Genomic DNA, 27,332 nt, shown 5'->3' on the forward strand with positions numbered 1-27,332 from the left:
GAGGACGGGGAATATCGAACCCCTGTAAGGCAGTGAACACACCTTTTCCACTGGGTTCTGGGAGCATAAAGTTGGGGAACCCCATATGACCCGGACTTCCCTGAGGGGAGCCCGATAAGAATCTGCTTTGCATGCTGTTGATGTCTGCGACCTATTGATGAACTATGATGCTTTGGGGACGCCCGCCTCACACCGCTTCCAGCTATTCTAATCCCAGGGAAAAGATCTGGGGTTTCCCTTCTGGCCCGGAAGCTTCCAGGGGGATCGTCAACTTTACTCTCACTTCCTGCGTCCCTTAGAGGCGGGCGGCCCAGGGGTTAAACCAGGCTGCGCCCCCGGCCCCAGGGCTGGCGGCCCCAGGGTTGGCGAGCGCTCCCTGCTCGGCGCTGCCTGGCCGGCCCCATCCGCGCTGGGGCGGGGGCCGAGCCGGGGAGGGTCGGTGAAGAGCCTGCCCGGGGTCGGAATTGGGGGTGGTGGTGGCGCCTGGAGGGGGGCTTTTGGCTGCTTGGGGGCGGAGGGGTCTCCCATTCTGCTGTCTCGGTGTGCCCCGTCGTCAGGTCCCCAGCCTGTAAGTCTCGTTTCTGGCTGTTCCTGGGTAACTGCCCCCAAGTTTCTAGGTTTCCACGCCTGGGCTTCTGCTCCTGTCTGTGTCTGTGTGTGTGTCTTTGCACGTCCCCGGTTTCTGGAAATCTTCGCGTGTGTGTCAAGTCTGTTTGGGTTTGTGTCTCCGTGTTTCCCTGCTTCTCTGGGGTGGGGGGTGGGGTCTCCGTTCCTGTTGCTTTCCCGCGTGTGAGAGAGAGAAAGTGAGAGCCAGCATGTCCGAGCGGAAAGGGCCCTGGGAGAGCACCCGGTGGAAGCCCTCGCTGTACATGCAGATGCGGGGACTGGAGGAGGGAGGGCCCGGGAGGGACAGGGAATTCCTAGGAGGGGCTAGGAGAGCTGGGACCCAGGGGCTCTGAGTCCCGCCTGTGCAGTAGGAGCTGTGAGAGAGGAAGCGCGTGTGAGAGCCAGTCGCTGCCCTGGGCGTGAGTGTGGCGGGGAGCTAGCGTGGAAGGGAGCAGCCCCTGGGGCTTTATGGACTGTGGCTCATGCTCTCTGCCCAGGGAAGCACAGAACTTGCTGGCTTTCTGTCCTGCCCCCAGGACCGGAGGACACTCCCAAGAGGCTGGTCCGGGCGGTAGCTCCGCCCCCCTCCATGCCCTGCCCCTCTGAGCTGGAATGGAGGAGGACGGCCCCCCTTCTTTCCCATGTCTTGGAAAAAGAAGGCTGGCTGCGATCCCCCGCCCCCCACCGCACCACACACACACACACACACACACACACACACACGCACACGCACGCGCACACGGCACCAGTAAGCACACTGCTGACTCATTTTCTCCAGAAGACCCCGTGCCAGGGCAGATGCCAGTGGTTGGGTAGAAAAGTGGTGCCAGGCGAGCACCCTATAGTGGGGCCCAAGCTTTGGGCAAGTGGGCAGTCATGCTGCATGGAGGCCCAGCCTCTGCTTGCTCCTGTCTTTCTGCCTCCCTCACCACTACAGGGCCCCAGATCCTGTGCCCTCTGGTCCCGGTGTGCCTGCCAGCCTTGCTCCTCCACACCTCTCCCCAGACCACTGAAGTGCCATCTCAGTGGGTGGCGGAGGACTCACACCGGTGGGAGGCAGGCTGCAGGGCAGAGAGGGCACTGCCTCCAGGGGCTGTGACAGAATCCTGACACGGCCCTGGGAGCTTGGGCAAGCCTTTCTGCTTCTTGTTTTTCTCACCCACAATACGGGCATCTTCATTCCCAACCAGCAGCTGGACGGTGGGGGTTGTGAGGATTACAGGGACTGTGCTTATAAAGGGTGTAGAACAGTGCCTGGCTTATAGTAAGTGCTCAGTAAACAGCAGCTGTTGTTTGTATTATTATTCACCTCATCTTCAATGGATGTGTGAGTCAACTGGAAAATTCTGGGCTTCATCCTGTCCAGACAGATGACCCATCTGTTTTCCCATGGAAGAGGTAGAAGGTGTGAAGGAAGGAGCCTGGGTGGGACTGTCTGGCCACATGGGGCCTGGCTAGTCCATGGAGGCAGGTGGAACAGGCCTATCGCCCTTTGCTGTTCTGTGTCCTCTGGGCAGCTTCTTTCCCATCTCACCCCTTGAGAGCACAGCCAAGCCCAGGGGCCTCGGGGCCCCTTTCCTTGTGTGTTTCGGGGTCCCAGAACCCTGAGTCTCAGCTCTGAGCTTTCAGTGGGTGTTCAAGCTGGTATGGGTCTCCAAGATCCTGGATGTTCCCAGGAAACGAGGATGGAGGAAAACCATGCAAGCCAGCTACACCTTCCAGCAGCCTGGTGGTCCAGGAGTAGCCACAGTGATGTACTGGCAGAGGGCTTTTCTCAGGGGAAATGACCGCCTGGGTTTCCTGCTTGGAGGGCCGTGTGGCCAGGCTGTGTCTCCAAGGTCAGGCACCTAACGCGTGGCTCCAGTTTCGGCGGCCTCCTGCCCGCTCTGGCCCCTATGCTCTGGTCTCCCCGACATGCTGGAGCCCCGGCTTCACCGAGCCAAGGCCCACGAGTCAGTGGTGAAAATAGAAGTCTAGAAGAACAAAGCCCTGAGCCAGCACAGGCACAAAACATTACGAGCAGTAGCCTACGCAGGATTGGAACGGGAGCAAAAGGATCGGCAGGGCCTCCCTCCGGGAGCCAACTTTCCAGGCCTGGAGCTCACTTAGAGGGCTGTTGGCTCCCCGGCTACATCTCTGTTCCTGTTGGTGAAGGCTGGGACTCTGGTCTCTGACAAGTCCCTGTAAGTCTCCGCCTTCTCCATGGGAGGCAAGTCCAGTGAAAAGGACTGTGCGTTGAGCAGTGGAGTCAGAGGATAGGGTCACTGACGTGCTGTGTAGCTTTGGGCAAGTCACTTCCCCTCTCTGGGCCTCAGTTGTCCATCTCTGCAATAAAGAGATGGGACTAGAATCTGACTCTAGAGGAACTCAAAGGGCCTTCTCCCACTCTGTACTCCCGCATTATGCTTTGGAAGTTTATGGGTCAAGTGCACACAGAATCCAGGTCTGACGTGGTCAGTGGCATTTGTCAAGGTGAATGGACCAGCGGGGGGCGGGGGAACGGGACGATGACAGATACTTTTTGCAACAGATTCTGATCCTAGCTGCCCTCTCTCCCCTGCAAGTCTTCTTTCTCTTGAACTTTGGAGATTAAAAACATTCCCTCCCCCCCTAATTTACCCTCTTATTCTCTACAGAGTAGTCACCTTGGCATCACACACAGCAGGAAGAGCTGACCGGGAGTGCCATGTGTGCTTGCTGCACCTTCTCTCTGATCATTGGCAAATTCTCTCTGGCCTCTCTGGAGCAGCTGGGGAAACATACTAACACAAGTGTTAGACTTAACACAGTGCGACTCGAGGAGTGAGGGCTGGTGCCTGGGGAGAGCTGGGAAGAGAGGGGGCTGGAAGGAAACGGAATGGAAACTAGTGAGGTTTCAGGAACACTGGAAAGTGAGGGGCAGCGTCTCCTGAGGGAGCCTTCTCAGAAAAAACGAGTTCCGTGGTCTAGCTGAGTGACAAAATGTGCAGTCAATTTATTCCAGGACTTCTCGGAGCCCTTGGTGTGCGGTTGTGCTATGGGACCTGCCAAGACGGGGATACAGGAGACAGTTCTTCCCCAATATATCTGGCCAGTTTCCTGTAACGTCCACCTGGTGGATGGACGAGAGAATTTTGACCCAGAGCCTGCCCAGGGTGACCTTGAGGAAGTACCTGCCCTCCCTAAGCCTCCGTTTTTGTCAAACAAAGATGCCTATTATTTCTTTTCAGGGATGATGGAGCTGCCATTTGATTCAAGTGGGCAGATCATACCAGAAGGCCAGCCTGTGCCCTTCTCTCCGGGGCAGCTAGGCACTCTGACCTTTAGTCGTTGCTGGAGATGAGTGGATCCCAGCCTGTGTGTCCCAGCCTTGGCCCCCCCTCTCCTCCCCCCGCTCCGCCCCCGTCACAGCTCTCTTGGCCTGCATCCTGGCCAGCCATCCCTGCTTGGCCTGCATCCTGGCCAGCCATCTCTGGCCACGTGCCGCCCTCCCCTTTGCCTGCTCGAGGATCAGATGCCCCAGGTAGCTTCGGGTATCACCAGTGGCTGCTCCCACAGGAAGGTGAAATCAGATCACTGCCTCTGCCCATCTTGGCAGGAGCCACTGAGCAGAGCATTAACCCTTCCAGTCCCCGGAGTGCAAGGGCAGCAGAGACCGTCTAAGGGGCACTGGCATGGCTGGTGGCAGGCCAGGCCCTTGACATGCATGAGCTCATTTAATCCTCACGCCTGGCCATGCCAGCCATGTTTCAGAGGAGACAGGCTCAGGGAGGCTGAGTGACTCGACCAGGGTCACACAGCTGGTACGCAAGGGGGCCGGTTGCACCTGAGTCTGCCTGACTCCCCATCGTCTCCTCTCTTTTCTCCTCCCATTTTCTATCAGCGGGAAGCCAGCTGGGCAGCTTCCTGAGCGCACCCTGGTCCTGGTTAAGGGGTCTTCTCCTTGCCTTGGGCCTGGACAGTGAGTGTTTATCTCTCTAGCCCTTTGAGGATGATGGCCATCCCAACAGACCAGACTGGTCTTCCTGTCGAACTTTCAGCTCTGGCTGTACTACCCATCGGGCCTCAATATCATAGGGCCGTAGTACCACGGGGAGACTGATGCCCAGAAAGGGGGAAGGGCAGGGGCTGGCTCCTTGTCCCCCAGTGAGTTGGCGGCAGATTTTGAACTGGACCCTGGGTCTCCTGACACCCAGGGCAGAGCTTCTTGCCCAATGGCCTTGGTTTATCATTCTGTAAAAAAGCAGGGTTGTATGTGTACCATATAAGCAGCTCCTGTCCCCAGAGGCTGTACCTAGAGACCCGGGAGCGTGGATTATTCTGATAGGGTCCTAGAGCCTGCACCTTGCCTCCCAGCCCCCCTGGGCGACACTGGGGTGGGCGGGGCTGGACGACCCACTCCCAACTCCCCAGCCGGATCTGGGCCGAGGGGTGGAAGCTGATGCCGCCTCTGCTTGTGTCTCCTGGTCTCTAGGGGGTTTCTCTTCACCTGGATCTTAGTCTCATTCGCCTGTCACCTGGCCTCCACCCAAGGAGCTCCTGAAGGTAACTCTCCCTTCTCTTTGTCCAGGGGAGGATGGGGGGACAGAAGGGACGGGAGAATGCAGGGGTAGGAGACATCCGTGCCCCGAATTGGAACTCGATGCCTCGGTTTTCTCATCAGTAGAATGGAGTTGATCGCTGGCAAATCCTCTCTGGTCATGAGAGAAACATGTTTGATGTTTTGTAAGGGGTAGGAAGGGCTCAGTGCAGAAATGTGGAGGGGGGAGCCTTTCGTTCCTCTCCGGGGCACAGTGTGGGTCGGCCACTTTGGACCAGTCAGCCTCAGTTGCCTCTATTTGTCCTGGGACAACTGCTGAAAGGAGACATGAAGGCCAGGGCTATCATTGCCCAAGCCTGTCGCCGGCCCTCCCCTTGCCGTGAGATCCTGCTTTTCCCAGCGATCCCTGAGGAGCTGTCCAGGGGGCCAGGGCGGCAGTGGGCTGGCTACACAGCTGCCCGGTGAAACTGAAACCTCTCCCACATCTGTTTGTCAAGCGGCCACAAGGCCTCTTAAAATAGCAGCCCTTCCCCCTTCTCCACACCCGCCGTGTGCAGGGCAGGCCGCCGGGCACTCCCAGGGCCCCTGTGGCCTGACCTGGCCGCTGGGCAGGGATTGGGCCCCTGGGAGGGGAGGGCCATGCCCGGAAGAGACTCCTGCTGCTGCCCGGCAACATTTTGTGCAAATGTCACATTTTCCGAGCTTGCTGTTTCCCCCACAAAGTAGGTGAACAGCTGTCCAGAGTCCTGAGTCAGGCGCTGGGGGTTGGGGAGAGGCTGGAGCTGTGTGGAGCCAGGTTTATGTAATAAAGGATCTCGCTGCGGCCAGCTGGCTGGGCCCTTCCATCTTGGCGTTGGGCTGCCTTCATTCCCCTGTCCGCTAGCTCCTCAGCTCTGATGGGATTCTGGATGTGTCTCCACCCTGCGTTCCAGCCTGTCTGAGGGCCTCCAGCACAGGAGAGCATCGTGGCTAAGAACAAAGACCCTGAAGCCAAGCGGTCAGGGTTCCAACTTCAGCTGAGCCTTTTGTTATACGCTCCATGACCTTGGGCAAGTTATTATAGGAACTTTCCTGACCCTCATCTATAAAGTGGGAATAACGAACAGTACCTGCTTCATAGGTGATTGAGAGAGTCAGTAGAGATAAGGCATGTCAGGCACTTGGTACAGAGTACGGGCTCGGTAAATGTTCGTTATTATTAACGACATTGTTTACCCGAAAGTTCGGGCAAGAACAGCCCCTCTCTCTCCGCGGTGGAGCCCACAGGGATCAGAGGCTCCGGAAGCTCAGCGGTGACCACCTCCGCCCCAGGAGTGAGAGTTCAGGGCTCTGCCCGCGGGGGAGGCTTGGAGACTGGTTGGTGTCGGTGCTGAAACCTGCCTTGGCAGGATGATGAGGGAAACCCCATCAGTGCCGCCTGGCCCAGCCGGTTGTCCGTTTCCCTGGGCGAGTGCAAGTGGCTGCAAGCTGCGGTTTTCCGGGGGGAGATGGGTGCAGGCCCGGGGGCCTCCTGGGGCTGCCGAGGGGGAACAAGTGGCTCCCCAACAAGTGGCTCCTCCATTTTAAGTTGTTTATAGTGAATAATACTTTGTGATAATGAAGCAGTTTTCAGTGATTAAAACGTAAAATATACTACTACTCAGAGAACCCTGAGCAGTTTGGTTTAGCTTAGGACCTGGGGGCCAACAGAGGTGGGAGAGAGGAGGAATGTGAAGTGAAATGAAGGCCCTCAGGTCCCAGGGAGGAATAAAGGTCTTCAATGCAAGTGGCTGAAACAGCAGCCTGAAGCTACAGAGCTCTTAGAACAGGGCCATCTCCAGGTCTCGTGTCCCTCGTCTTACAGGCAGGGAAACTGAGGCCTGGGCGTCAGGAAGAGCCTGGGCCAGAGTTCCCTGGTGCAGGGCGAGGGGGAGGAGATGGGGAAGACTACCATTGCATCTCCCAGCAACCCTATGATGGAGGCACGTCTTGTAGCCCCTCTTTACAGAGGGGGAAACTGAGACTCAGTCCAGACTCATGGTGGTCTTGTCTGGCTTTAAGGTCTGGCCTTCTGCCTCCAGAGCCTGCTGTGCAGCCATTATGCTGCCCTGTTGCCAGCACCCAGGTTCTCCGTTTCTCCCAACCTGTCCAGCTGCCCATCTACCCATCCACCTGTTCATCCACCTCAGTTGTCAATTGAGGGCCTACTAAGCGCTGAGTGCCGCATTCGGCCCAATGTATACCCGTCCCACTGGGTAGTGAGAGAGCATTCCACACTCAGGGGCTAGCTGAGCTCAGGGTAGGGGCCCTGAGGACTGACCCAGACCCCAATTCCGGGGGCGGCCTCTCTGCCGGCCAAGACAGCTCAGAGCCAGTCTGCAGACACTGGCAGCCCAGCTGACTGAAAGCGGCTGAATGGCTTGTGAGAGGCAAGTTCAGGTCGCCTTTCCATAAACACCCTGGAAGCCTCCTCTTGCTCTGGCGAGCCCCGCCGCCGCGAGCCCCGCCGCCGTAATTACCGGGCGGATGTGACCTGGCCAGAGGACAGAGGCTGCAGGGGTGCCTCAATGACTTCCCCGGCTCTCTCCAGAGCCACACAGCGAGGGCGGCGACATTGGAACTGTCCTCTCCCTCCCGTGCAGAGAGAAGCTCCCCGGCGCCTGCTCCAGCCAGACAGAGACCTCGGGCGTGGGAGGGACTCAGTAGGTTCCTAAGGTGGACATCCAGACCCAACTCCAGTGGCATGTCCATTCCTGTCACCCCGCTCCCTCACTTGTGGGCCTGCTTCCTGGAGGAGACACCCTTTGAGGCAGAGAGAAAGGGAAACATGTCACATTGAGCACAGTCTCTGATACTCAGCGCTAGCATTTGGTGATGATCATTATTTTTAATATCAATAGCTATTGTTTAAAAATACTTACTTTGTGCCAGGCACTTTTTTTTCCCCCAAGTGTATTAGCTCATTTAATCCTCACAGCATCCTTCTGAGTGTGTTGCTGCTCTTATCCCATTTAACAGATGGGAAGACCAAGGCACTAGAGCCACAGGGCTAGTCATGATGGAGCTGGTATTTGAACTTAGGACGTTTGGCTCCAGAGGCTGTGTTTTCTGCCACCATGTGCAAGATCATGCAGCCAGACAAGGAACCGGTTCCAGCTCCGCACTCTCAGCCACACCCATGGGGCAGCGGGCAGCGGAGGCCGATGGTCCTCACTGCCCGCGCACCTGCAGGGGTCTGGGCTGGAGCAGGCCCTGACCGTGCCCTCTCCCCTCCGCCCTCCCTCTCCAGATGTGGACGTCCTCCAGCGGCTGGGCCTCAGCTGGACCAAGGCAGCGGGCGGCCGGAGCCCCCCACCCCCAGGGGTCATCCCATTCCAGTCGGGCTTCATCGTTACGCAGCGGGCCCGGCTCCAGGCCCCCACGACCGCCATCATCCCTGCCGCCCTGGGCACAGAGCTGGCGCTGGTGCTGAGCCTCTGCTCCCATCGGGTGAACCATGCCTTCCTCTTCGCCGTCCGCAGCCGGAAGCACAAGCTGCAGCTGGGCCTGCAGTTCCTCCCCGGCAAGACGGTCGTCCACCTGGGACCCCGGCGTTCCGTGGCCTTCGACCTGGACGTGCACGACGGGCGCTGGCACCACCTGGCCCTGGAGCTCCGTGGCCGCACGGTCACGCTGGTGACGGCCTGCGGGCAGCGCCGGGTGCCTGTCCCGCTGGCTTTCCACAGGGACCCCGCGCTGGACCCCGAGGGCTCCTTCCTCTTTGGGAGGATGAGCCCGCACGCGGTCCAGTTCGAAGGCGCCCTGTGCCAGTTCAGTATCTACCCTGTGACGCAGGTCGCTCACAATTACTGCACCCACCTGAGGCGGCCGTGTGGACAGGCCGACATGTACCGGCCCCAGCCGGGACCCCTCCTCCCCCGGGACTCGGGCGCACCCTTTGCCTTCCAGACTGACCTAGCCCTGCTCGGCCTGGGGAACCTGACCACTGCCATGCCAGCCCTGGGCTCGCGGCCAGCAGGCAGGGGATCCAGAGGGACGGTGGTGCCCCCCACACCTACCAAGCCCCTAAGGACTAGCACCACAGACCCTCACAGGCGTGTCTCAGTGGGAGGCCCAGCCCGGACCCCACTGCCACCTGCCAAGCTGTCAGCGAGCCAAGTGCTTCCTCCCGTGCCCCGAGCCTCTCCTGCCAGCCCCCCCACACCTGTCCAGTCCTTGCAGAAGAGCACAGCCACCAAAACCCCCAAGAGCCACCCAACCAAGCCTGCAGCCCCTTCTCCTCCCATTGCCCCTGTCAAAAGCCCCCGCCCCGCCCAGAAGGCAGCTCTCCCTTCCTCCAGAAAGTCAGCCCCTCCCACCAAGAAGCCAGTGCCACCCACTCTCCCCCCAGTCCCTGCCCAAGTGTCCCGTCCCACAGGGAAGCCGGTCCAGAGGAACCCTGTGACGCCCCGACCCCCACCTGCCAGCGCCCGGCCCCTGCCCCCCGCTGCCGGTGCCTCTAAAAAGCCCTTCCTCCCCGTTGTCCAGACAGAGGCCAAGATGAGCAGCCGTGCCAGTGAGCCAGCTCCCGCCCGCACCAGCACACACAGACCTCCCCAACCCACTGTTTTGCCCCCCTCACCTGCCCCCAGGCCTGGCTCTACCAGGACCACTCGGCCTCTAGCCACAGCGATGCCTCCCACCCTCACTCCTGGTTCAGTCCCCACTGGAAGCAAGAAACCCACTGGATCAGAAGCCACAAAGAAGGCCAGACCCAAGAAGCCCGTCCCCCTCAGACCCGGGAAGGCAGCCAGGGATGTCCCCATCAGTGATCCGACCACGGGGCCCAGCCCCAGCCAGCCCCGGCCCGGCCGGCAGACCACCCCGGCCCCAGCGTTGGCCCCGGCGCGATTCCTGTCCTCCAGCCCCTGGCCCACGAGCAGTGGCTATTCGTTCTTTCATCTGGTGGGACCCACGCCTTTCCCGCTGCTGATGGGACCTCCGGGGCCGAAGGGAGACTGTGGTTTTCCGGTAAGAATGGGCGAGGTGCGCGTGTTGCCAGGAGCTCGAGCGGGTAGCGGGGGCAGTTTGGTCCAGTGCTTGTTCCTGGCAAGGGCGGAGGAACAGAAGCGGCTTAGAGCAGGGAGCTGCTGATGAGCCGTCTTGATGCGTCCCCCACTCCTCCACCTCGGCTGTGTTCATGGGTGTAAGTCCTGCTCTGGATTCATGACCCACTGAGCCAGACTCCGGTCAGGTGGAGAGCCCCCTTGGGCTTTGGTTGGCCCAGGCCCCAGGTCATTCTTTGCTGCTCCAGCTATAAAGGTCAAGTGGCTTAAGGAGAGCCATGAACTGGTGGCCCGGGTCACACAGCCTCAAGGCAGCTCCTGACTCCGAGGGCAGGGCTCCGAGGGCCATCAGCTTGCCTGGGAGTCCCACGTGGGTAGCCCTGATGTTTTGTTTGGCGCATGCAACATGGTTTAAACATTTTTAATAAGTGACTCACATTTTAAAAATGAGAGATTTCTTAGAAAAGACCCAGTGACCAGCCTCTCTTGGAAGTGGCGGAGATGCAGGGGCCCTGGGCTGCAGCCAGGTCAGGGTGGCCCCTTTAGACAGGCCCGGCCCGCTCCTGTCTGTGCCTGTCCCCGCATCTCCCGATTGGGTCTTCCAATCACCCATGTATGTTACTTGCCTGAATCCTGTAGAGTCCCAGTGGTTCTCAACCTTCTGGCCCTTTAAATACCGTTCCTCATGTTGTGACCCAACCATAAAATGATTTTCGTTGCTACTTCATAACTGTAATGTTGCTACTGTTATGAATCGTCATGTAAATATCTGATAGGCAGGATGGTCTTAGGCGACCCCTGTGAAAGGGTCGTTCGACCGCCAAAGGGGTCGCGACCCACAGGTTGAGAACCGCAGCTAGACACTCGAAGTGTGGCGCCTGGTAGAGGAGTTTGGGGTGAGGAGGGTCAGAGTGGACCCAAGCAGGAGAAAGAACATTCCTGGTGCAGGAGACATTCTCAGGGTCAATGCCCCTGGCTTGCCTGGGACTGTCTCCAGGGGCAACGGCCTTTCTGCTGCCGGAGGCCAATTCCTGCAGGCAGGGAGTGATGGGATGGAGTTTCCAGGAAGCCTGGGCCTCGGCTCTGTTCTCCTGCCTCGGTGATGAGCACCATGTGGTTCCCTCCTTCTGGGCTCTGTATTTGACATTAGGGCTCCTTACAATGCGGAGACAGTGGCAGATGCTGGGAATTCCCGGGCCTTACCAAACACACTTGATTATTTTTAATAATCATTAGGAATAATATTTATTCAGCCTCTCTGCAAGAGGACTGAGGGCCCATTTTTATTATAACCATATTGTAGAACGTATGGAAATTACATGCATTGCTTTGTGATTATGTCAACATTCTGCTCAAGTCCCCGAGTTCTGCAATGGGCAGGGTAGAGCGTTGGGAGCTGAGGAAATGAGGAATCCTCCAGGTGACCCGGTCCGACTCAGGCCCCAGGTGCCTGGGGCCCTGACAGCTCAGCTCCCAGGCTGCAGGGGCGCCGGCTCGCTGGCTGTGAGGTTGAAAGGGGGTGAATTGTCTCCCTCTGACAGAGGGCAGTGAGGTGCAGGGTGTCCACTCTGCCTGGTGGAGGAAGAACCCTGCCTCCCGAGCTGTGTACGGTGTGGAAAGAGGCCGTGTCCGAGCCAGAACCGCAGCAGGAATGGACTTTCCGGGTGTAGCATCTGTCTTTGGGGCCGGTGGATGCCTGAGCCACACACTTGCCTCCTGGGTCTGGTGATGTGGGTCAGCAGGAGGTGAGGCCTCCTTCCAGATCGCCTGGAGCTTCCCGGTGACCGAAGAAGGTGCTGGCATGTCCTGTACCGTGGATGGGTGCTTAGGCCTCATTCCAGTTCAACTCTCCTCAGTGGGCAGGGGAAGAGCCTGGAGACTGTGCCCAGAGAGGGCCAGGACTTGCCCAAGGGCACACAGCACGTAGGAGGCAGAGTTGAAGTTTATGCCTCAGCTCCAGACTCCAGACTCCAGGGCAAAACATCCCCCCCTCATGAATGTCCACTCTAAGACCCCAGGGCCTAGAGCTGGGAGGCTGGGGGGTTTCAGAAGATGTGTCAGGAGCTGTCCTTGGCCTCCAAGGAAGAGCTCATGCTGAGACTTCTGTTTCTCTCCCACCATGTATATGAGTTACTTCCACATGTGTGCGCTTCCCTTTAGCGCCTCCCAGGGACTGGTTCAGGAGGGGCAGGATGTGTGTGTTAATCCCTGCTCTACCAAAGAGGACACGAGGGGGAGAGGGACAAAAGACTTGGCCAAGGGCTCTCGGCATGTTCTTACAGGGGCCAGGATGCCATGGCCCTTCCTGCTCCTCCAGCCCCAAACTGATGAGGGCAAGAGGGGGGACAGGACAGGTGCCATCCCGCCTACAGCCCCATGCTCTCCCTAATCCCACCCTCCCCATCTTGGAGTCTGGACTCACTCCAATAGGACCCGGAAGCTTTGGCCAGTCCTCGGTGTGGCAGGGAGCAGACTGGTCATTTGTATGTCACCAGATGCCAGAAATTATTAAATCAGAGTGGCATCTTTGAGTCGCGACAGGAACTCTTGTTCCTTCCGTCCTCTCTTCTCTGCCCCCAACCTCCCTATACATTCAGAATCGAGTCTCAGCAGAGCAGAAGCGGTGCTGCCTGGGACATGGGGCTTAACTGTCCCCAGACGGGGATCATGCAGACCTGGGTTCGAATCCCGGCCCCACCGCTTACGAGCTCTGTGGCCCTGACTCCCCCTCAGCCTCAGCTTCTGCAGAATGTCAGACAGAGCTGCCAGCTCCTGTGAGGAAGCAGGCTGGATGCTCTCCAGGGCCGCCTTGGAGATCTAGTTCGCTGGGTGACGTGGGACACTGCTCTCCTCTCTCTGGAACTGTCTCCTCCTGTGACACGACATTGGAAGAGCTTCCTCCTTAGAAATGACTGTGGGACCTTTCAGAGCCTGGGAGGGTGTGTGGGGCGGGTTCTGCATGGCTCCCCAGGGACATGGGACGGGCTGAGGGAGGCTGGGACCGAGCGCTAGGCCTGGGCCTGCCAGGAGTTGTAGCCACTGAGCGAGGAAGCTCTGTGGGAGCCCCAGGAGCGGGGGGAGCATGGAAAAGCTGACTGGCCTGGGCTGGGGAGGGGCGGGGAGGCTGTGGTTCAGAGGCTGCACAGAAGCTGCACAGAAGCCCCACGCCTGGGAGGAGGCGAGTCAAGGCCTTATTTATTCACTCGCGGGCCGCTGGCATTTGCACGCGCATGTACTTTTTGCAGGCGTCACCTCGGGGAGACCCGGCTGAGGGCCTGGCCCACAGCAGACGCTCCATGACTATCTGTAAATGAAGGAATGTGATCCTCGCAAAAAAAAAAAAACATACACACAAAAAAAACAGGTTGTCTTGACTCACGGGCTGGGTTGCTTGAGGTTCCCCAGATCTTTGCTGGTGGTGGGATAAGGAGGCTGCACGGAATGCAAAGGCCTACAGACTAGATTTGGAATGACCTGGGTTTGAACCATTCCCTTATCCAGCCGTCCTTTCCTTCTTTCAACGAACGTTGATTGAGTGCCTTCTTGGTGTCTGGTGCTGTGTGACCTTTGGCAAGTCACTTAGCCTCTCTGAGCTTCGGTTTCTGCCTCTGTAAAATGTGAGTATGGTACCATGTGCCTTCCCAGGGTTGTTGTGTGGATGGAGTGAGATGCACCCAGCACTAGAATCGGAGTCCCAGCAGATTGCTGTGGCCGATGTGCTGATTGGTGAGGTGGGGGTATTGTTACACTAAGAGAACCAGGAGGGTTTGGGCACAGGAGGACCTTCCTACTGTTGACGGTTAGGAATTGGAACTAGACCTTGAGAAATTCACCCCTTTCGTTAGTACAACCTAGCACCCAGGAGAATGGAGGGGTGTTTTGCTGTCTTTACCATATGCTTTGGAGCTCCTGTGTGCCTAGCTCCGTGCTAAGCAATCTGCATGGTGTATCCTGCGACTCTAGGGGAGGGGAAGAGGGTAATTGAGGAGAGTTTCGGGAAGGGACTATTTGCAGAGCTATGGGCAGCATCAAAGGAACCTACAGGGGCTGGCATCGCACAGGAATCCAACCTGAAGGTACAAGGGGAGGGGCAGGCGTTACCAGAGCCCAGCAGGGTTAAAACATGACCAGGGTTCTTTGACAGGAGTTGGGGCCAAACTACAGCACAGCAGGGAGGGAGCAGGGAGAGAAATACCCTGCCCACTCTCTCCTTCTGCAGTGGCCTCCTCTCGGCCAAACCCAGCCAGAGCAGAGAGCAAGGAAGCCTGTGGGTGCAGCCTGTAGGAGCAGCTTCCCAGGGCACAGAGTGGATCTTGGGAGCAAAGGGAGAGTAACCAGCACACACACGTGATTTTGGAAGATGAGGATTATGCCCCCATTTTACAGCCAGACAAACTGAGGCCCGAAGGCATAAGGAGAGAACTTGCTCAAGGCTACACAGAGAAGCCCTGTCCCAGTAGGCCCTTCCCTAGGACAGAGACTGGGCACCCTGTGCGCCATTCTTGGGAATAATCGGGAGCTCAGATAGAGATAGGAAGGCCCTTTGAGATTCCCTGACTTCTCCCCCTCAGGCTTTAAGCACCGAGCAGAGGTCCAGAGACTGAGAGTTCATTGCTAAGGGTCTCCCGGCAGTTAGCAGCACACAGGGTTGGACTCAGGTCTCCCAGATCCCAGGCCTGTGAAACCTCTCCTTGCTTGCCGCCAGGGGCCATGCCAGCCAGAGCTAACTTCTCTCTGCGAGGCTTGGCAGGCGGGCCCTTGCAGCTGGACACAAGGATGGACTTGTTCCATCGGATGGGGTTCCCCTAGGTCTGGCTGCCGGAGGCCAGGACCCTTGGGGAAAGCCCAGAGTGGGGGTTTGCTTGTTTCCATGGCTCTGTTTGCATGAGCCCTGAGCCCGGGCCTCGTCCACCTCCCGCAGATAGGCCAGCGGCCCCCGCTCCCCTCCCCCCAGCTCCGGGCCCTCTCAGAGGCCCCGTTGTTTGCATCGTGGAGTGGAAAATCCCACCCCGGCCCTGTGAATCATCCCAGAGTCACCCGCTCAGGCTTCAGCCCTGGAAAGAAATGGCAGCGTTTTTCCACTGCACGGAGAACAGGCAGGGTCTCGGATCCGGAGAGAGGGGCGCCCCCCTCACTCACCCACTAACAAAGTGATCGCTGAGTGGGGGAGGGCCAGGCCTGTGGCTGTAGCTGGGCGCGGGGTGGCCCAGCCCAGGTGGGTAGAGCAGGGCCGGCCGGGCCTGCCGCTGGGGGCTGGGCTGCCATGTCAAGGAGTCAGGCTGTGGTCTGACATCACCAGGCCGGGCCGTGGGTCCCAGCTGGCACTTAGAGTCTGCTGTGCAGATGTTGTGAATGAGGTCAGGTCCCAGCTTGGATGCCCCCGTTTCTGGGGCAGAATAAACGCCAAGAGGGAGTGTCCAGGCCCTCTGCAGTGGCAGCCCTCCAGGGTCATGAGGGAACTCCACCCACAGATTGTCCCGTCCTGGGGCCCTGCACCAGCCCTTCACCCCTCCGGGCCTTGCCTTCTTCTCTGGGAGACGGGCATGGTCTCACTTTTCCTCTTCTGCTAGATAACCTAGAGGAGGAAATCACCACCACCCTGCAATTCAGGAAGTGCCGGCGTTGGGAAGCCTGCGGGATGTTCATTTGACACATGCCCACGGAAGGGAGGGGAATTATCCACGTTTGCACAGCCAGTCCGAACACCTGGCCAAGGTTTTCTGCGTGGAAGTTGCGCAGGGGAGGAGAACATGTCAAGTGGTTTGGGGTTGAATCCAGGTTCTGCCTGTTAGCTGTGCAGCCTTGGGCAGGTGGCTTTGCCTCTCTGAGCCTCTCTTTGATCTCTCATCTGTTAAAGGGGCTTGGTGATGACAACAACACCTACAGTAATGCTTAGCCCTAGCCCCTGCATTTCCCTTTAACTCTGGGTCGCGTGAAAGAATAGGGCCAAGGAGGGCCTTCTAGGAAAGGAAATCCTTTGCTCTTCCTGAAAAACAGATGTCGAGGAGGGTGGCTTAAAATTTCACACTGGGGAGGTTCCAGCAGCTTGCTTTGCAGAAACAACAGCTAACTTTTGGGGCGTTCACTGTGTGCCAGGCACCGGGATTAGCACTTTTTATAGATTATCTGTCAGCTAGATGCTGTTGTATCTTATTTTGTAGTTAAGGAATGAAGCTTTGGAGACTGGAAGTGGCTTGCCCGGAGCCACAGACCTAGTCAGTGAGGATGCTCAGTGTGAACCCAGGGCCCCAGTCTTACACTGGGGAGCAGCAGGGAGTAGACTGGCCCTGGATCGCAAACCTACAGAACTGGACCTAGGACTGGAGACCGTCCCTTCAACCCCCGGGCTCTGCATGGGAGACTGTCGCCAGCTTGGAGGCTCAGAGACGGCTGGAACTTGCCTGAGATCACACACGAGTCCCCCTCTCTCCACCCTGGGGGGACTCTTGTGTGACCTCCGGCAAGTGCTAGCTCTTTTCAGTGACCCCGGGGCCCTGGGGCCCCCGTCCGCCCGTCTGGATCTGTCTTCTGATTTTCACTCATGGATGAGAAAGCACGTGGCGTTCACAGGCCAGCACTGTGCACTGAGGCTGCCCAGCGTGAGGTCTGGATTAATTACCAGCCAAACCGGACTGGGTTTTCAACACTGATTTTAACTCCGGGCAGGAAACCTGGAATCTCTGCTGTTGATGGTTATTTGAAACAAATGAATTCCCCAGGCCTCACACATCCTCGAAAGCCTGGCTTCCTCCGAAGGCTCCGTGTTCAGCCCTTCAGAGCAGGCACTCGGTTGATCCTCACTCGCTCCTTCGGGGCAGACGGGACAGGCGCTATTGGGCGCTTTGCAAAGGGGAGCAGCGGAGAGCAGACAGGCTGCAGGGCTTGCACAGAGTCTCCAGTATCAAGTGGCAACACCAGGATTTACACAAAGGCCAGCACGTGGTGTAGTAAGTCTGCCCGGCTGTCCCCCTTCCTGTGTGAAGGAAAGAGGGGTGAGGCCACACAGGTGCTCCCTGAGTACCCCGTGGCAGGGTTAGGCCATTCTCCTAGAGGAAATGGGGAGCTATTAAGTGTTGTTGAGCAGGGGCGTCCCGTGGGAAGGTGAACCCAGACTGTGTGGAGGACTGGAGAGGCGGGAAGGGTGAGGCAGGGAGAAGGCAGAGGCAGAAGGGGCTGTGATGAAGGCTGGGCCAGGCTGTGGCCACTGAAATAGATGAGACATTTGAATGACGGTGGCTTACAATAATACCCTACTCACACATTTACTGCCTCGCATTTCATCCTCGAGATAATACTGTGAGGAGGGTATTCTTGTCCCCATTTTATAGGCATAGGCTGGTTAAGGAACTTGCCCAAACCTAGCTGGTAAGTGGCAGCACTGGGACGTGAACCCAGGCCTTTCTGATGCGTCTGCCCTTTATGCTCCACTGCATCTCCGTGGTGTGAAGATGCTTGGTGTGACCTTGGGCAAGTCCCTTCTCTGCTCTGCCTCTGCAGACAACTTGGCTGAGCTCAGAGGTCTGTTGCTGTATTATTTTATCAAACATTTGGCTGAGCCCTGGGCAGAGAGAGATGACTCATATCCCATTAGTTCCTTTGAGGAGACTCGGGTCTGGTGGGAGAAACAGGCTTCTAAGCAGACAGTTCCTTGAATAGTATAGCGGCCTTTAAACTAGAGGGACAGAGGGAACCATGGCCCAGATTGGAGGAGGGGTCAGGGGAGGTTTCCTGGAGAAGGTGGCAGCCTAACTAAGTTAGCGGAATAATAAAAGCTGAGAGTGTAAAAGGCTGAGAAATCACAGCAGCAAAGGCCCGGAAGCTCCGAAGAGCAGGAGTTCCTCAGGCAGGGCCCTCAGGGAACCACGCTCCTTAGCCGTGGGCAGAGTTCTGCGGCAGGTTTGTCGAATGAATGCTTGCACCCATTCTCTCATCATGCCACTGGTCACTGATGCTATTGCTTTCTCTTCAGGGCCCCCCTGGGCTGCCTGGGCTCCCTGGACCCCCCGGTGCACGGGGACCTCGGGTAAGTGATCGCACACCATCCTGTGGAGCCCTGGTCGGCTCTCTGGCCTGCATGCCCTGGAGTCCAAGCTCTGCTGTGTATCCTCAGGCTACTCCCTGCCCTTCCCTGGCACTCACCTTCCACTTTGTCCAGTGGAATGGACCTAGGGCTCTTAGGGCCACTATGTGGACAGACATGGCATGGGACAGACATGGCATGGGACAGGGTCTCCGGCCTATTGTAGGTATGACTCTTGCAGCCTGGGGTGGAGAAGGGGTTTCCCTTGAGCCAATGGGCTTTGGTGTTTGTCCAGGAAGAAAGCTGACTTGGGAGGACACGGCCCTTACACCCATCTTCCTATATCAACAGGACCATCCTGTGGGGGGGATGCTGACATAGGCTGCTAGATGGGCCATGCCAGGGAGTAGGTGAGCTCCAGTGCTGAGAGGTTCACCGGAGGCTGGAGGGTGGCTTGGCAGGGCCGAGGTGGCTGATGTGAGCTAGCCCAAGCCTCTGAGTGAAAAATAGCTCCTATGTGCCTGGCACATCACTTCATGCTGCCTTATCTGATCCCTTCTTCCCCAGGACCGCCATGGGTCAGTAGGGTCACTCTCCTTTTAGGAATGAAGAAGCCAAGCATCTAATGAATGGCAGAGCTGGGACTAGAACCCAGGCTCTTAACCCTATGCTGGGCCCTCCCTCTTGGAGGGGAATCTGCCCCCTTCCCAAGAGGACTCAGACCCATGGCGCCTGGCATCTGTGCCCAGGCTGAATCAACCTTTCCCACGCTGGGTGCCTGGCGAAGCCCAGGCAGAGGTAGCTGCCTGGGGCATATTTTTAGCTCTGAGCCCAGCGGATGGTTCTGGTTATGCAATTACTCGAGCCCTAGTTCCCTCTAGAACTGGCCCTGTGCTCCCGGGCCCAGGGCTCTGGAATCTGCTGTCAGCAGCAGCGTTTCCTCCTGGATTTGGAGTCTCCATGGAGCACATGCCCAGAGCTTAGGACCACAGGGGTGTCATGGACACTGCTGGCCTTGACCTTGCAGCCTGGGCCCAGGATGAGGCCCGCTGACCTAGCATTCCAGGCGCAGGCAGCCTGCCCCTGCCCCGTACTCCTCCTGAGCCCTCCGGCCTCTGAGCTATTGCTCAGGCTGTGCTCTCCGCCGGACACACCCTCTTCTGCAAACTCCTCCTCCATCCATGGCTCAGATCGCACGCCAGCTCCTTTGCTGATGACCTCCCCTCTGGGGATGGCACGGATCACTTTCCAAATCCCACATCGACCACTGATCTCCCTTTACTGAGCTGCATATGTGTGATCTCATTGCATCTTCCCAGCCGCCCTGACAAATAAGTAGCAATATTATCCACATTTTAGAGGTAAAGAAACTGAGGCTCAGAAAGGTCCGGTGACTTTGAATAAAGTCAAACATCAGGTAAATCCAGAACCGGGATTTAACCCGGATGGTCTGAGTCCAGAGCCTGTGGTTTTAACCATCCAGGTGCTAATTTTCTATCTATTCGGCTGAGCCCCTCTGGGCCAGAGACAGCCTGCTGACCCTCTTTTCCTTCCACGACCCCTCGCACAGTGCCCTGCATGCAGCAGGTGCTGGGAAATGGTTGCTGATGAGTTCTAGTCTGGGAGTCGTGAACATTTCCACGAAGAAGTTGTGTGATCTTAGCCAAGTGCTTTCCCTTCTCTGGGCCTTAGTTGTCCCATCTATAAAACATGGGATCGTAGTGAGGCATTCCTAAGGTTCCTCCCAGCTCTGAAATCCCACAAGTGAGTGAATGACTCTCCTGACATCCTCTGTCTCTCGTATGCCCCAGCACCCACCCCCCCAACACACCCCTCATCGTTCTGTTTCTAGACTACAAATTCCATAGATCATAAAATTCCAAAGATGATAGAATGCTGGGATTAAACAATCCCAGCTCCTCGGCACAGATGGTGGCTCTGGGGTTTAGGGGAGGGTGGGGCCTCATCTGAGGTCAGTGGCATGCCCCTTCCCACCTTCACATAGTCCCGCAGCCCATCCGCCCATCCACCATCCGCCCATCCACCATCCGCCCATCCAGGGAGGGACGTTGGGGAATCCCTGGGCCCTGCCCCCACCCGCCTTTCTGGGCTGCAGCATTTATAGAATCGGTCTGCTTGGCTCCCACTCAACTATGTGCTTCGTTTCTAAGCAAGGCCGTGGCTGGAGAGGGGTGGGGAGGTGGGGGCAGGGAAGCAGGAAGCCCCCACCTTCACGAGCTGCAGAGCGGGGGTAGCTGAGTGCTCCAACCCACCATCTTTGGAGCTGCTAGGGGCACAACTGGGGAGAAGTAGCCACCCTTGACCTCGCATGGCTCACGCCTGGTTCTGGGGTGCTGGTCAGGGGCCCCTCCTAAAACATTCCCCCCACCCAACCGTTGCCCAGTTCAGGCTGAGGTCGGAGGTTAGACCCCAGGAGCCTGGGCTGGGATGAACATCGGAGTCTTCCAGATTCCTTAGAGACAGCTGGGTCCCGGTCATTGATGGAACAGACGGGAGCCTGAGGCTGGGGGCGGGGAGGCTCAGAGTGGTCCTAGCCGGTGCCAGCAGACAGTATTAGGTAGGATGTTGGGAGGGACTGATTGTTGTAGAGGGAGCCTCATCCCTGACACCGTGATAAGCCCCCCAGGCTTAGTGAGCTTCTAAACACCGTTCTTTCTAGATGTTTTCAGAGACGGGGAGAGTTCCAGTTCAGACATCGAGGAAGAGGGAGGTGCCTCGGTTGGAATGTGACAGGCTGCAGCTGGGAGGTTGGCCTCGGACAGGGAGGAAGGCAGCGAGTTCATACACAGCCAGCCAGATGGGTCAAGAGGGGGCAGGGACAGGGCAGTGTGTCTGGAGGCTGGTGCGGTGGGGGGCACGGTGGGGCCTCTTGAGGTGCCTCTCCCCACCCCCATCGTCCCAGAGTATGCCTCCCGGACAAAGACCCTCAGGAATTACCTGACTCCTGGGGCCCTGTTTTTATCACTGGGCTGCAAGGCTGTAGTCCAGGCCCTTGCTGGAGAAAGTGGACGTAACTGGACCCAGCTGCTGTAGCGGATTTGGATATGGCCTGGGAAAATCCAGTGCCATGAATAAGCCCTGGACTTGAGGCCAACGGGCCTGGTTCCGGCCCTCGCTTGGCCACGACTCTACTGTGTGACGTTGGCCAAGACTCTTTGACTCTCTGGGCCCAGGCTTCCCAGCTGTTCCGTGGACCCTGGAGGGCGCTGTAAGCTCGGAGCCTGTAGGAATCCAAGGGGGAGCGCTGACTCTGTGGCCACAGGGGGGCTGTGCCTTTGGTCCAAAGAGGCTCAGGATGCCCTTCATTGAACCCTCAACTCCAAGGGCTCATACAACAGTCCAGCTGGAGGCTGAAGGGTGGATGTGTCCTTTAGGCAGGAGGAGTCCCCAAAGGCTCCCGGGAGGAGGTGGCCTTTGAGCCAGGTCTTGAAGGATGGGTTGGGTTTCAGCTGGAGGGGTTGGATGGCATAGGCATGCCAGATGATGGGAACAACATGGCAGAGGCGGTGAGGGGAGAAAGTCCCGGGCCCAGAGCAGGGAAGCAAACAGCTGAGTGTGCTTGGAGCTCGAGGAAGCCAGCTGGGAAGGGCTGAGGCAGCCAGCTGGATAGAAAAAGGGGGTAAAATTCAGCTGTTAAGGGCTTGTCCTCTGAAGTCACATCTGAGGTTGAGATCTAGCTCTTGTCCCTGAGCAGCTGGGTGACCTGAGAAAGTGATAAACCTCTGAACACCAGCTTCCTCGTCTCCAAAATAGGAATAATGATAGCCCCGACCTCGTGGGTTAGTGGGTAAAATGGGATCGTGAGTGGAAAGTGCTTAGCACAGGGCCAGGCATCCAGGCGGCCCGTCGCAATGCTGTGCAGACTTGGTGGAGAGAGAAGACGTAGGGGCCCCTCTCAAACATTCTCCCTGCCCAGCCTCTGCCTGGTTCAGGCTGAGCCCTGAGGTGAGACCCCAGGAGCAATGCTGCTCCGACGTGGTGAGGGGAGAAGGCACTGCTGTAGGAAGTGGAAGGGCCCCGGCTCCCCTCACCTCTGTGTTTACTTCTTTTTCAGGGTCCTCCTGGGCCTCACGGAAATCCAGGCCTCCCCGGCCCTCCCGGAGCCAAAGTGAGTATTTGCTGTGGGATCTGAGATTGGGCCATGGAGTGGGTGCTGAAGTGAGGCCCACATTGGAGCGTTTCCTAGGGGCTCCTGGTGGGAGGTCCTCGGCTCCACCGGCCCCCGGCACTCCCTGAGCGCCAGGCCTTGTGCCAGGCTGGGGACACAGTGAGGAGTGAGGAGCTTAGCCTCTGGTTGGAGGGACTTCGGAGGGAAGGACCCCTGGAACCCAGAGCCCTCAAAGGGCGTAGGAGGAAAGATCATTTGATGCTAAAGAGGGAGGGCCCGGAGTGTCTGACCAGGGGACGCAGGTCCGCTTTTGAGCTGGGGAGGGGTGTGGGAAGATCGTGTGTGAGGAAGATCCCTGGATGACATGTGGAAGAGGGACTGGGATGGGGACCAGAGCAGAGGCAGAGAGACCTGGTGGTCCAGGGGAGAGAGGAGGCTAGCCTGGGCCAGCTTGGGGCCGTGGGGGGAGGGGGAGTGGGTGTATTCACAATGCGGAAATAGAGTAGGGAGGACTGGATGAGAGGTGAGAGGTCGTGGCTCCCCGGTGTTAGAGACGGAACCTGGGAACCAGGGAGAAGGACGAAGATGATGTTGTGTTTGGAACCTGTAGTCCAGCCAGGTGGAGACGATTCATGGACAAAAAACACTCTAAGACTCAGGAAAGTTCTGAGCTGGCGATAGGACCTTGGGGGATGGCTGGCACACAGATGCCACCTTCCCCAGGGAGCTGCTGGAAATGGCCCGGTTAACTTCTAGATGAGCCCACAGAGACCAGAGTGACTGGTGCTCCGAGGGCTGTGGGGAATTCCAGCCTGGGGAGCCTGGGTCCATTCCTGGGGTGTGGTGGGAGAACAGGGTTGTCAGGGCGGTGGGTGGAGTGAGAAGCGAGGGCGCCAAGAGGAGTGCCAGACCAGTGAAATTTAGGTCACAGGGAGAAGTGTGGAGGAATGGCCGGGGCAATGGGAGGAGGGGGAGGAAGATGCAAGGCCAGGGAAGCCAAGAGCTCAGCGACCGGGCTGAAGCAGCTCAGGGCAGGCTGGGAAGGGCAGAGGGACTCCTGGTTAGGACGCCGCTCAGCCCAGACTATCATCTAGGGGCGGCCAGGTGAAGAACCTCTCTGGTGCAAGGTCATTCTTTGTTAACCCTACTGTCAAGGTTGAGTGGCTGAAGTCAGCCATTAACTGATTAACCCAGGTTGGGCAGTGAGTGACAGCTGGCTGCCTCTGGAGGCCAGTCCTGACTCCTGGAGCAGAACTCTGGCTCCCAGCTTGTCGGGGAGTTTGGGGCAAAGGTCATACACAGGTAGACCTGGATATGTGAACATATGGCACCAGAATGCTGGTGCAGGAGCACCAGCCTCAGCCCCTGTGGGTCCATGACTCTATGGCCAGGCTGGGCTGGGTCCTTCCTTGGAAGGTGTGCATGGGAGCATCAGATGCCCAGCGCCTAGCAGCTGCCCAGAGGGGCTCTGGGTTTTAACAAGGCAAACACTGATGATAATATCTACCATATATTGGGCCCTTACTGTGCACTGAACACTGCACACACTCTTTATGTAGCTTATCTCAATTGATCCCCACAAAGATCTATGAGGTGGGTGGAGATACTGTACCCATTTACGGATGGGGAAACTGAGGCTCCAGCAGATGAAGACACTGTCCCCTGGGAGGACCTGCTTCTCCGCTCCAGAGGGGACCTCCTTGGGAGACTTCTGCTTTGTAGCAGCCTCAGGTCTCCCAGGTCATGGGGTACACCAGGATGCTGAGATCAGCAGCTGTTTTGAATGGCCAGGTTTGCTCAGGAATGTATCTGTCTGGTCTGGGAGGTGAGACAGGTCTTCCCAGAGGATGGGGAGGTTGAACTGAGGTCTGAAGTGCTGCAGGTAACTAGGCAAAGGGGCAGGAGAAGGCTGCGGAGGGCAGCAGGCCTGTAGGTGGTGGTAAGACTTTTGGACTTTATCCAAAGAGCAGCAGGAAGCCATGCAAAGATTTGCAGCAGAAGTGACACGATCAGATGAGGTTTGTAAAGGCTACTCAGGCAGCTCGGGAAGCAGGGCCTGGCTGATGGTTTGTAGAAATTATGTTTATATATTAAGATTATTAAGAGTTCATCTACCTTATAAATATTTTCTAATTTACTGTTTGCCTGCTAAGAGTATTCATGATGATTTTCACAAATCAAAGTGTTTTTTATATATATATTTTACTAACAATAATCGCTAACACTGATTAGGAACTTAAAACATGTCAGTTTGGAGAGGGCTCCACCATATGTGAAATGCATGGTTATTTACTTTTATTCTTACACATTTCTTTCCCATCCTAAGATCAGATAGGTATTCACTTATATTTCTAGTTATTTCATAATATCATTTGTACTAAAAAAGTTTAAACCATCTGGAATTGATTTTCAATAAGAGGACAATATGAGGTAGGGCTCTAACTTTATTTTCCCTCCAATAGTTAACCGTTTATTAAATAAACTTTCCTCCACTCATTACTGTATGATAGATCAGAGTCTGTTTCAGTCCACTGAAGTATGTTTCATTGCTATTTATATTTTTATGTTAGTAAAGTGCCATTTTATATTATGACATTTACTGTCTTTATACTGTGTGTCTTCCCGCCCCTGTTCTTTTAAAATATTTCTGGCTATTTATTCTGTCAGATGTACTTTAGTATGCTCCTCTTAATAATTTCCTTATAAAACCCTCTTGGGGTTTTATTGGAATTATATTAAATGTGCATATTAATTTATGAAGAATCAACATCTTTAAAATATTAAGTCTTCCCATTTAGTTGAGTTTTTTTAAATGTCTCTTAGTAACTTTTATTGTTTTTATTGCATAAGCCCTGCACAATTCTTATTAAGTTTATAGTTGGGAATTTTATATTTTGTTGTTGTTATGAATGGAATATCTTCCTCATTATATTTTCTATCTTGGCTCTCAGCTATTGAAGAGAACTGTTGACTTTTGTATTTTTGCACTTTTTGTGTTTATTTTATAAACATGCTTTTTACTGAATTATCTTATTAATTCTGACAGTATTTCAGTTAGTTCTCCTAGATTTTTCTAGACAGGCACTCATCTTTTATTTTTTTGCAAAGAAGGAAATATTTTTGTCTCCTTTTCCTCAAAGGTTAGTAGTCTTATTTGTTTTTCCTGCCTTATTGCATTGGTCAGAACTCTAAACACACAAAATAGTAGTAGTGATAGTGGAAAGTCCAGTGAATCTTCAGAGGAGGTTCCAGGCCTGCGGCTAGATCAGATCTCTTCACCTCCCACCCTACCCACAGGACAGGGGCTCAACACAGTTCCCATTCCTACTGTGTTTGTATTTAGGATTCGCCTTCCCATCCACCTTCTAGTTGTTCAAGGCTCTGTTCACGAGCCCAGGCAGTTCCCTACACAGAGAAGAAAAGCAGTTTGTCCAAGGTTACACAGGCTCTTGGACTGGAGAGCTGGGTTGGTGACCAGGTTCTTGTCCTCACCAGGGTGTAAACAATGAATTAAAGTTTATATCTTCCTTATGTCTCTTACTGGGGAATTGGCAGGAGTATGGCTGGGAAGATGTCTAGCCTTTTCCATCGTGGAAGTCACACCTTCCCCTGACCAAGGTGCCTGGAGCATCTCTTGAGCTTTAACTTCATTGGCTCCCTCCTCGTCTTCCTCCAGCCTTAGCTTAGCTGTAACTCCTGTTAGGGATTTAGCCCTCAGTTCTCAACTTCCTCCTGGACTCTACGTGTTATCTGCTGAGTATTGAAATGTTCAGAGCTTGAGCTCTGAAACCAGGTTGCCTGCGTCTAAGTCCCACTTACTAGCTGTGTGACCTTAGACAAGTTACTTACCTTCTCTGTGCCTTAGTCTCCTCCTATGTGACATCGGGAGAGGGGTAGTTGCCACCACATAGATTTATGTGTGGAGAGCTTAGGCGTGTATTCGGTAGATGCTGAGCTTATTATTACCATTACCCGTCTCTCTGGCTTCTCCCTCAAGAGCGTCCCAGGGGCGATCCCTGTGTCTCGTTCCCCACTGTGGTATTCCCTGCAGTCACTGCCGGACTTGGCTCACAGTAGATGGTCCATAAGGATCTGTACCTGTGGATGTTGTCCTCAGGCGGGGATTATATTCCAAGCACTGTGCTGCTGCTGACAACCCACAGAGAATCCCATAAATAACTAAAATGCCCCAGTAAGAGCCCCTGGCAAGGGAGCAAGGGCGTCATCTCTTTGGGCCTCAGTTTCCCCTTTTATAAAATGACAGAATAGGATACCTGGAGGCCCACTCCGAAAGCTTTGTAAGCCCAGCTCCTTTACCAGCTGTAGACTGAGGTGGGCAAGGGCGGGTGGGGAGAGTAACTGTCCTTTTTTGGCCACTGGAAACCCAGGGAGCCCTGGGCCTGGCCTTGCATCATGGACATAAAAGGTAGTGGAGTCGGGCTTGTGAGCAGCAGAGGGTGGGAGAGTGTCAGTGAGGGGCAGCCGCAGTGTGAGATCCCCGAGGGCAGGTTCTGCAGAAGTGACTGGAGGGGCCCAGGGGAACAGAGGGTTGGGGTCCTAGCAGGGAGGGGCTGCCCTTCAGCCTGGGGCAGCTGGAGGGTGTGGGAGAAGTACCCAGGCTTCCCATTTATAAACAAGAGCTGAAAACTCAGACAGACGGGGGATGAGTCAGACCTAGTAAGACCTGGCCTCTCACCTGCGTGTCACCCCAGGCTGTGACGCAGCCTCTCTGACCCTGGTTCTGCTTCTGAGTTGCATCACGGGGGGGGCGGGGGGGGGCGTGTTAAGAGGACTAATGGAGCCTGGCACAGTGTTGGGCACGGAGTGGGTGGGCAGTAGAAGGCTGCTCCCTTCCCTCTGTAGAGCCCTATCCAGTTTGGAATGCAATGATTTCTTGAGAAGAGCGATTGAGTCAGAATTTGGAAGGTCTGGGTTCTGACAAAGAGAAGAACCAAATGGGAATTAATTGAACTTGGCCAAACCACCCCTCCCATGTGTCACATTCATTATCTCACTGGCTCCTTGCCAAGAAAC

At 56.3% G+C, this 27,332-nt stretch overlaps 1 protein-coding gene across 1 annotated transcript in view; it reads left to right on the forward strand.

Moving 5' to 3' along the window:
- Nucleotides 1-27,332, forward strand: part of LOC102427501 (collagen alpha-1(XXVII) chain) — a gene marked incomplete at its 3' end in the record, with an annotated part of 129,398 nt that overhangs the window by 29,633 nt on the left and 72,433 nt on the right. Inside the window, exons 4-7 of the mRNA XM_014447154.2 lie at nt 5,060-5,130; nt 8,394-10,114; nt 18,119-18,172; nt 22,245-22,298. Coding sequence (XP_014302640.2) covers nt 5,060-5,130; nt 8,394-10,114; nt 18,119-18,172; nt 22,245-22,298 — 1,900 coding nt within the window. The remainder of the gene's footprint in view (nt 1-5,059; nt 5,131-8,393; nt 10,115-18,118; nt 18,173-22,244; nt 22,299-27,332) is intronic.

This window comes from Myotis lucifugus, unplaced genomic scaffold, assembly GCF_000147115.1.
Source record: "Myotis lucifugus unplaced genomic scaffold, Myoluc2.0 scaffold_620, whole genome shotgun sequence".
Taxonomy (NCBI): Eukaryota; Metazoa; Chordata; class Mammalia; order Chiroptera; family Vespertilionidae; genus Myotis; species Myotis lucifugus.